General features: G+C 51.3%; 1 protein-coding gene across 6 annotated transcripts in view; it reads left to right on the plus strand.

Annotated features, from left to right (window-relative positions):
• POGZ (pogo transposable element derived with ZNF domain) overlaps positions 1 to 4203 on the plus strand; it is an 84836-nt gene extending 80633 nt beyond the window's left edge. For all 6 annotated transcript variants that reach the window (XM_053278224.1, XM_053278225.1, XM_053278227.1 and 3 more), the window contains 2 exons: positions 1028 to 1052; positions 1174 to 4203. In XM_053278224.1, the coding sequence (XP_053134199.1) occupies positions 1028 to 1052; positions 1174 to 2755 (1607 nt within the window). In that variant the 3' untranslated portion in view covers positions 2756 to 4203. The remainder of the gene's footprint in view (positions 1 to 1027; positions 1053 to 1173) is intronic.
• The last annotated feature ends 5690 nt before the right edge of the window (positions 4204 to 9893 follow it).

Below are 9893 nucleotides of genomic sequence, written 5' to 3' on the forward strand. Positions count from 1 at the left end.
GGTCTGGCCTTGCCTTCACTCACAGCCCCCTCCTTCCGTGGGTCACCTCCTTGCTCTTGCCTTGCCCCATTCTTCCCCCCCCCCCCCGTTCCTCAGAGGTTGGATCTTAAAGTGATACCTACCGTATATGGAAGCAAGTAAAAACAAACAGGTTTTATCCCAAAAGGGGCTTGGTTCTGGACCTTGGTTTCCCTCTCTCCTCACTTCAGTTTCCAGTTCTAATAAGGGGATTGCAGTCTTGGTCTCTCTGCGGGGGATGAAGGAAAGAGGCTCTCGCGTGCTGGAGTGTGTGGGCCATCCCTGTGTTACCAGGAGAGTAGAAAGGCCTGGGTCTCACTCCAGCCAGGTGGTGCTTGGCTGGAGTGATGCACACCATGTGTTGGAGAGGCCGGCTGAAGTCACTTCCAGAAAGACAGGCCAGGCCAGCAGGGAGAGGAAGAAGTCGGGAGGCCCTTGGAAACAGGGATGAGCAAAGGCCGGTGTGCGGGGTGTCAGGAAAGGGCCAGGGCCAGTCACCGTGGAGGTGGAACGGGGCCAAGAAGTGGCAAGGCCCGAGAGGCCTTTGGCTTCCTAAAGGGTGGGAAGATCCGTGCATCAGCCCCAGCTCCTGGATGTCCTGTGGGCTGAGCCTGAGAACTCGGCCAGGTTGTCACCCCCTTTCTGTGCATGGGGGGTTGGGTGTACTGCTAGCACCGACTAGCATGTCAGTGCTGTATTGCCCCCTGCTAACTGGGCAAAGGGGCACCTTTTAAACGTGGCGATTCTCTTGATTCAGCAGGGGGAGAGGAACTGGCCACCCCCAGCCCAGCATCCCTCCAGTGACTGTTGCTGGTATCTATCGTACATTTCTTTTTAGATTGTGAGCCCTTCGGGGACAGAGATCCCTCTTATCTTATTGATTTCTTATTTCTCTGTGTAAACTGCTTTGGAAACCTTTGTTGAGAAGCGGTATATAAATTGCTGCTGTTGTAGTATTTCTTGTCACTGGCTTAACCTCCCGTTGTTGTTCCTCTCCCTCTCTTAACAGGTCCTGCCTGGAGTTCCCATTCAAGGTGAGTCTTTTCTGGGCCCTCGTCTTGGGCTTCCTGTTCTCCCGCCACCTGCCCCCGCCGCGGGAGAGCTTCTCTTTCTCTGAACACAGCTCTCCGGTCTCTCTCTCTTCCTCTCCTCCAGGCCTATCCAGCCCTTTGACAGAGGTGCAAAGGCTCCTCCGGACTCCACCTACCCCGCCAGCAAAGCTGCTCCTGTGAACTCGCCATCTCCCATGCTCGAAGAGGAGAAGGACGAGGAGGTGACTGAGTTGGTGCCGGAGGCGGACAAAAGACCCGCAGCCGCCGAGGCGGAGGAGTGCTTAAACGTGGAGGACCAGGACGAGGAGCCGCCGGCCAAGGAGCCGCCCGAGCCCGTCAGCAAGAAGGAGCAGCTCTCCGTGAAGAAGCTCCGCGTGGTTCTCTTTGCTCTGTGCTGCAACACGGAGCAGGCGGCTGAACACTTCAAGAACCCTTCGCGGCGGATCCGGCGCTGGCTGAGGAGGTTCCAGGCTTTCCAGGAGGAGAACGTGGCGTCGCTGTCGGAGGGCAAGTACCTCTCCTTGGAGGCTGAAGAGAAGCTGGCGGAGTGGGTGCTCACCCAGCGGGAGCAGCAGTTGCCGGTCAACGAGGAGACCCTTTTCCAGAAGGCCACCAAAATCGGGCGGTCCCTGGAGGGGGGGTTCAAGATCTCCTACGAGTGGGCGGTGCGGTTCATGCTTCGACACAACCTCAGTACGCACAATCGGCGGGCAGTGGCCCACCCCCTCCCCAAAGACGTTGAGGAGAATGCCAACGGCTTCATAGAGTTTGTGCAGCGGCAGATCCACACCCAGGACCTGCCCCTCTCCATGATTGCAGCCATCGACGAGATCTCCCTCTTCCTGGATGTGGAGGTGCTGTGCAGTGACGACCGGAAGGAAAATGCCTTGCAGGCGGTGGGGACAGGCGAGCCCTGGTGCGACATCGTCCTGGCCATCTTGGCCGACGGTAGTGTCCTGCCCACCCTTGTCTTCTACCGGGGCCGCGTGGAGCAGGCCGCCAACGTGCCCGAGATGATCGTGCTGGAGGCCAAGGAGAGCGGGTACAGCGACGACGAAATCATGGAGCTGTGGTCCTCCAAGGTGTGGCAGAAACACATAGAGAGCCAGAACAGCAAAGGCATGCTGGTCTTGGATTGCCACCGGACGCACCTCTCCGAAGAAGTCCTCTCCATGCTGAGCTCCTCCAGCACACTGCCGGCTGTCGTCCCTGCCGGCTGCAGCTCCAAAATCCAGCCCTTGGACGTTTGCATCAAAAGGACCGTGAAAAACTTCCTGCACAAAAAGTGGAAGGAGCAAGCCAAGGAGATGGCCGACGCCACCTGCGACTCGGACATCCTCCTCCAGCTGGTCCTGTGCTGGCTGGCCGAGGTCCTGGAGGTCATCAGCGACTGCCCCGAACTGGTCCAGCAGTCGTTCCTGGTGGCCAGCGTGCTGCCTGGCCCCGACGGCACGGCCAACACCCCCACCCGCAATGCCGACATGCAGGATGAGCTGATTGCATCGCTGGAGGAGCAGCTGAAGCTCAACAATGAGCCTCAAGACGAGGAGGGCGAGTTGCAGGACGGGGCGCACGCCGAGGAGGGCGCGAACCCCGAAATCCTCCACCAGCTCTTCGAAGGGGAGAGCGAGACGGAGTCTTTCTACGGCTTTGAGGATGCCGATCTGGATCTGATGGAAATCTGAGTGGCCGGCTGTGTTCCCAGCCGATCCGAAGGAGGGCGCGCTCGCTCTGTCTCTCTCTCTCTCTCTCCCTCCTTTTTAAACTAAATGTTGGATGAGACCATTTTCACTTCCCTGTGGATTTGTGGGTGTAGGAGAGTAGTAGGTGAACACGCAAACTAATAGCCATTTATGCTGTTCATTTCTTTTTTCTTTTTGGCTTATTTTCTTCTTCTTCTTAAATCACTGTGTTGGTATTTTCTGAAGATATATTGTGGGTGAATATTTTTTGTTTTGCATTTTTCTTTTACCTCAACTGTATTATAGTTTCTGGGTTTTTTTTTTCTTTTATATTGTGCAAAAAAGGGTTTTTTAATTCTACTACATCATCAATGTGACTTTTTTGACAATGAAGCAAACCGATATGTAGCTAATGAATCAGTATCTCTAAATCTCCTCTCTCTCTCTTTAATTTGTTGTAACACGGATTCCCCCCCCCCTTTAATACTTGGACCCAGAGATGTCAGTTTCTGAGGGTACCCCTTTAAAAAAAAAAGATTTGAATGATTACTTTAATATGCTGAACATTCTGTGTCCACCCATTGAAATTTGGGAATTTGCTAAAAAAAAAAAAAAAAAAAAAAGGAAGGGGTGCAAGGTGAGCGTTTAGGGGAGGGAGAGGGTGGATTCCATCTGTTTGTCACCAGCAAAATGACTCCTTGGACTCCGTAACCCTATACTTTAAGATGGGTTGTACAAAGATCCGCTTGTAGAAAGTGACTTTGATTTTGTGACAGTGCTTTCTCCATCTGAGAAACCATCAGCCGCCTGCTTCTTCACATTGCTGACAAAAGTATACTGTGGAAAGATCCAGGCCCAGCACAGCGATTGTCCTGGGCGGTAGATTCTGAGCTGATTGTGTCCTGGACTGTGGACTCGAAATCTTTTTCAGCCTTGATCGATCTCTACTGAAGCCTGCTTTCTCCAACAGCATCGAGACACACACACTCTCACACACACACACACACACACACACACACACACACACACACTACGTTCCCTGAATCGAGCGCTCCGATCGAACCGGCTGTGACATGCACAAGAGGCGGGAAGTTCCCTGTTTTTATTTTTCACTGCCAGAGGTAAAAAAAAAATAATAATGACGAAAAGATGTTTTTTCTACTGTTTGCATGTTTGAGAGTTTTTTTAAAAACTGTAATGTATTATGGTCTAAAAACGAAAGCATTTTGACATGACAGAGAAAGCAAACGTGCGAACCCCCCCCACCCACCCTCTGCACCATTTCTGTTTTTCCGTTCTGAGGTTTCGAGGACCTCCTTGGCCCACTCCACCCCATCCCCACCCCACCCCCAGTGACTGAAGGGACGCAGGAGGTAGGGCGGGCTGACCTGTAAATGGTTCATCTTTGAAATGTACATATGTGGAACATTTAATAAAGCCAGGGAAATGGATTTATAAACACGTGTTTTTATTCTGGAGGACCGCAGGACATTGCGAACAGCCTAGAGGATGCCCGTTCCTCTCCTCGGGCGTTATCAGGTGAGATTTCCTGGGGCAGGTGGGGGGACCACCACACACACACACACAGAGAGAGAAAAACCCCTTGTATCCTTATCTCTCTTACCTTTGGGGTCTGACGCAAGAACTCCTCCAAGGGATCTTCAGACAAATTGGAATATCTGATATCTTAGATCCTTGCCTCCTTGAGCTTGCTCAGGCAGGTTTGCCGAAATTTCTGCAGTATGTTCAGTAGTGTTCTTGGACCAAAACAAAAAACGGGCTACCTTTTTGTGATGATCTTTATTATTTCTCCATTCAGAATTCAGCATATTTAATGTGTTACTCTTTGGGCTTGATACTGCTTGCCAATGTCAGTGTTTTATTATTATTTATTTCCTCACTCACAGCACAGCGCCAGCTCACTTGGCAGTCTGGGTAATATACGAGGGTGGAATGGTTTGGTTTCCCAAACGGATCTGGGTCCTTTGGGAGATCAGCGACTGCCAGCCCGCTGTGGCTGCAGCAGGAAACCCGGGCTTCCCACCAAGCGGACGGGCCGTGCCTGTGACTTGCGTGTTTGGATGGCGTGCAGAGCTGTCGTGTTTTATTTTTAGATCTGTCGTGTGCAGAGGGGAGGGAGAGTGGGCGAGACCGTGGCTTGGATGGGCTTGTCAGGGGAGCGAGAGACGGTGGCTTTCCGCTGCCTCTGAGTTGGGCTGCTGTGAAATCAGCTGGGCAGGCTGTTGCCGGGTTCAGCAACATGGGGAGGATGGCCGTCTTGCGTGATGATGGCGTCTCCCCTTTGCTAAGCAGGGCCCACCGTTTGGTTTGCCTTTGGATGGGTGACGGAGTGCTGGAAGGCATTCCCCTTTGGGGATGGGGCCATAGCGGGCAGAAGGCCCTCTGGCAGCATCTCCAGATACGGCTGGGAGACACGCCTGCATGGAAACTTGGGAGAGCTGCTGCCAGCCAGTGTAGACAAGACTGAGCTAGAGGGACCAATGGCCAGACTCCGTCTAAAGCAGCTTCCCATGTTCCTGTGTAAAGTGTGATTGTGGGAGTAGTGGGGGGGGGGCAACAGACCTTGGTTTGAGGGGATACGTTTTCTACCGTTGTCTTGGTTTTCATCTTTGAAACTGTGGTTACGTGACTGCTGCTTTTCTCCTCCTCCTCCCCCCGCCCCCTGCCGCTGCTTTGCTGTTAGGCCGTTTGCCAGGGGGGAGTGGGCCCACTTTACGGCTGTGCCTGCTTTTGCATCGAGGGCTGCGGTGTGTTGTGGTCGCCCTGGGGTTTGTGTTATGTTTGTGGAACTGCCGTCTCCCGAGTAGGCCTGGAATCTGCATGCTGGAGCGTCTACTCTTGGGAGCAATCAGGGAAGGTCTGCCAACTTGAAGGAGGTGAGAGGACCGAGTGCACGCTTGCGGCCACTTCATGCAGCTGATGTAGAAATCCAAACATTTCCAAACTCCCTTCGTGACTCTTCACACACTTCAGTGTGCTTGTGCTCCAACGGTTAGTGCCGGTTTGAGTCTAGTGCGGTTTGAGTCGTCTCTATTCTGTTAAAAGCAGGAAGCCGGCCTGCTGCTCTCCGAATCCTTGCTGTGGGCATGAAGGAGAGTTGGCCACGGTTCAGAGGCTCTCCAGAGGGATATGGCTTCTGATGATGGAGGCTTCATGTAGCCATCACAGCGAAGAGTTGTTGGGGGAGAGAGGCTAGGAAGACACTTGTCCTGGGGCTCTGCTTGTGGACTTCCTGCTGTTATCGGATTGGCCGCTGGGAGAAACTGGATGAAACTACCTGGTGTGATCTGGCAGGGCTCTTATGTTCTTCGTAGTTATGAATGAAGCCTCTATATACAGAGGTAGTCTTGCCTTCATATGTTAAGTGATGTGGGGGGGGGGGGGCGGGAGGGTAGCAGCAGCTGGGGGGGCTTGTGTGCCTTGTGGATACCTTGCTGGATGGCCCCAAGATACTGGACCATACAAACCCTCCGTTGGATCCAGCAGGGCTCTACATTTATTATTTTTGGCCCTTTCCCAAACTTTAGCTTCCATTTAAGTGTAGCACCCACTTAGCAGCAGGCTAGCTGTGGGTGGGGTGGGGGGGGACTGCTTTAAGAGCCATCCCGCTGGCTGTGTGGCCTAGAGTAGACCCCAGACTCTTCCACAAAAACTTCCCTGAAGGTAATCTTTGAGAAGTGCTGCTTTTAATCCGAACTAGCACTTTCTCTTCACCTGAACCAGGTGGTTGCAGGGGGGGCTGCCTGAGCTCCCGATTTCTCCCACCACTTACTCCAACCACCTTTGTTGCAAAACTATTCAGCGAGCTTTCAAGCTTCACAAGAGCATTTTGCTTAAAGTCAGAAGAGGAAGGGGCTTCAAAAGCAGCTGGTCTCGCAACGTTCCCCAAGGCAGGTCCTTAAGAACAGCCCTGCTGGATCAGGCCCAAGGAGGTCTCTCTAGTCCGGCCTCCTGTTCCACACAGTGGCCCACCCAGATGTTTCTGGGAAGCCCACAGGCCAGAGGTGAAAGCGTGCCCTCTCTCCTGCTGCTGTGGCTTAAAAAGCATTTGAAAACCCACCTCTTCACCCAAGCTTTTCCAGCTTTTTTAATCTTTAGGTTTTAATCTGCTTTTGATTGAAAATTTTCTAAATTGCTTTACGTTTTTGTTTGGTTTTAGCTTGTTTTTTGTGCTGTTAACCACCCAGAGATGACAGTTTGGGGTGGTGTACAAATTACCTTAAGTGGCACAGCAGAGAAATGCTTGACTAACAAGCAGAAGGTTGCCAGTTCGAATCCCTGCTGGTATGTTTCCACCTATACCGGGCAGCAGCGATCTAGGAAGATGCTGAAAGGCATCGTCTCATACTGTGCAGGAGGCGGCCATGGTCAACCCCTCCTGTATTCTACCAAAGAAGACCACAGGTCACTGTGAGCAGCAGGAGTCGAAATCGACTTGACGGCACTTTACCTTCACTGTACAAATCTGATAAATAAACTGGTATTGAGCGGGAGTTTGCCTCTGAGGCCGGAGGTGGCCTCAGACTTCGAAGACCTGACTCATCCCCCCCCCCCTTTTGTAGGCAAGCAATCCGCACACCTATCCCCAAGCAAGACAGCAGTGACGGCTAGTTCTCTGACTTAAGAGGAAGCATCACTCCCTAAAAAGGGGGAGAAACAAAGATCACCTCAGTCTCCCCACCTCAGGCAGGGGGGTGACAGGTTGCCGGGGGCCCAGGCAGCGGGGCCCAGATATTTTACATCATTTCTCTATATAGACACTAAATATAAGTGTCTATGTAGCCAAGGTCTAAGTAAGTTCTGCTGATTGGGGTAAAGTTCAAGGCTTGATTGACTAAGCTCTACTGCTGGGGAACGTAGAGGTCAAGTTTGACTAACGCTGACAACTGGTACATCCCTTGGCATACCATAGACATGGCCTTTATTAAAGATGGGCTTTGTAAAGTGATACAACCCAAACAGAGCTCTACCTTGTACTCTGCACAAGTAAGTTGGCTCTGAAGCTAAACTCCCAACACTGCCCTTTTTGGAGTCAAGGACCGCTAAATTCTTTGTGCAGAGTTTCAAGGACCACTACATTCTTCATGCACAGTTTCGTGGACGAGCAGAACTTGCATCTCTGGGCAGTTTACAATTAAAATAATATAAGCATTAAAATAATTAAGTTTGGAATCTTTTGCAAACATGGAATATTAGGGGTTGGTGCATTTGGCCATTATGGCTGAGGATTATGGGAGTTGAAGTCCACCAACATCTGGGGACCCACCCCTGAATCTAAAAGCCTGGGTGAACAAATATGTCTTCAGTAGGTGCGGGGTGGGGGTGCTTGTGATTACTCAATGGACAAGGACATTAGAAAAATTCAGAAGCTACATGGGGCCAATGAAAACAACACACACGCAAGCTTTTGAATTCCCCAAAACTCTTCATCAGGCTGGATGTCAAGCAAAGCAAAAAGGAGGTGAGGAGAGGAGAGCTGGGCAAGTTGTCAGCAGAGCCCAAAGTCTACAGTTTAACCCTGTCTTGATGGAGGTGGAGATGTGTAATTGCAGGGCTGGATCCAGACCACGTTAGTCAGGACCACCCACTGAAATTAATTTAGTCATCTCTCATTTGTGTCAATGCTGCTTGGTCATGATCACCTGGCTGGGTCTGGTATGCTGCCTAGAAATACATTTCACTGAATACACACAGACACACTTCACAATATATAGTGATATACATTGAGTACTATATATTTGTGCTCAAAGTTCAAAGGTTCAAAAATTGGAAGAGTCAATAGTTCGAAAGTGAACTTTCCTAAAGGGTTCACACTCTAAAAAGATACATAAATTGGGTACCAGTAACACACACACACACCGAAGGATTTTGTGCTGGGGCTGGATAGGGCCAGTTGCTCCCCCCTTTCAATCAAGAGAATCATCACAACTTTTAAAGAGGTGTCTTTTTGCTCCATTAGCAGGAGGCTGGTGTGTGCTCCAGGTTCGAAGGTTCAATGGTTCAAGGGGTCAGTGGGTCGAAGGTTCAATGGGTCAATGTGTCAAAGGTTCAGTGGGTCAATGGGTCAAAGGTTTGATTGTTCAGTGGGTCAAAGGTTCAAGGGGTCGATGTGTCAAAGGTTCAGTGGGTCAAAGGTTTGATTGTTCAATGGGTCAAAGGTTCAATGGTTTGAGGGGTCAATGGGTCAAAGGTTCAAGGGGTCAGTGGGTCTAAGGTTCAGTGGGTCAAAGGTTCGATGGTTTGAGGGGTCAGTGGGTCAAAGGTTCAAGGGGTCAGTGGGTCAAAGGTTCAAGGGGTCAAAGGTTTGATTGTTCAATGGTTCAGTGGGTCAAAGGTTTGATTGTTCAGTGGGTCAAAGGGTCAGTGGGTCAATGGTTTGAGGGGTCAAAGGGTTGAGGGGTCAGTGGGTCAAAGGTTCAGTGGGTCAAAGGTTTGATTGTTCAATGGTTCAGTGGGTCAAAGGTTCAAGGGGTCGATGTGTCAAAGGTTCAGTGGGTCAATGGTTTGATTGTTCAGTGGGTCAAAGGGCCAGTGGGTCAAAGGTTTGGTCAAAGGGTCAGTGGTAGGATCACTTCATTCCAGTGCCATTCATCCAGTTACCCTTTTGCATGAATGCACAAAATGGCGTCTTGCCTCTCCCCCGCCCCATGCTGCCTCCCTCAGCCCTCCTTGGTACTCGTGCTTGCTCCCCCTCCCCCAAGGAAGGTCCACCTGCACTCCCTTTCTGCACCTCCATGATACTCCTCTTCCTCTTCTGTGCCATGTGCAAAACTGAGGAAGTGAGTGCCTTGATTGCAGTTGTTGGGGGGGGGGAGGGTTGACTCCCAGCCAGGGACCGGCGCTCAACCCTTTGCGGACCGGTAGTTGAGGAACTGTGCGTTTAGAGAGCACTGCTTCAACCTGGGGTCCTCCAGATGTTGCTGAACTACAACTCCCAGTATCCCCAGCTGCGGTTTACTGTGGCTAGGGAGCCTGGGAGTTGTGGCTCAGCAACCTCTGAACTGCTTTAGCTGCAAGAGTCCTGAGCAGAAGCTTTTTCTAAACTGATTCCTGTGAAGAATTGCAATAGATGGTTCAAGTAACAGCAAACGGTGCACACACCCCGTAAAGCCAGTAGAAG

The sequence above is a fragment of the Hemicordylus capensis genome, chromosome 14 (assembly GCF_027244095.1).
Source record: "Hemicordylus capensis ecotype Gifberg chromosome 14, rHemCap1.1.pri, whole genome shotgun sequence".
Taxonomy (NCBI): Eukaryota; Metazoa; Chordata; class Lepidosauria; order Squamata; family Cordylidae; genus Hemicordylus; species Hemicordylus capensis.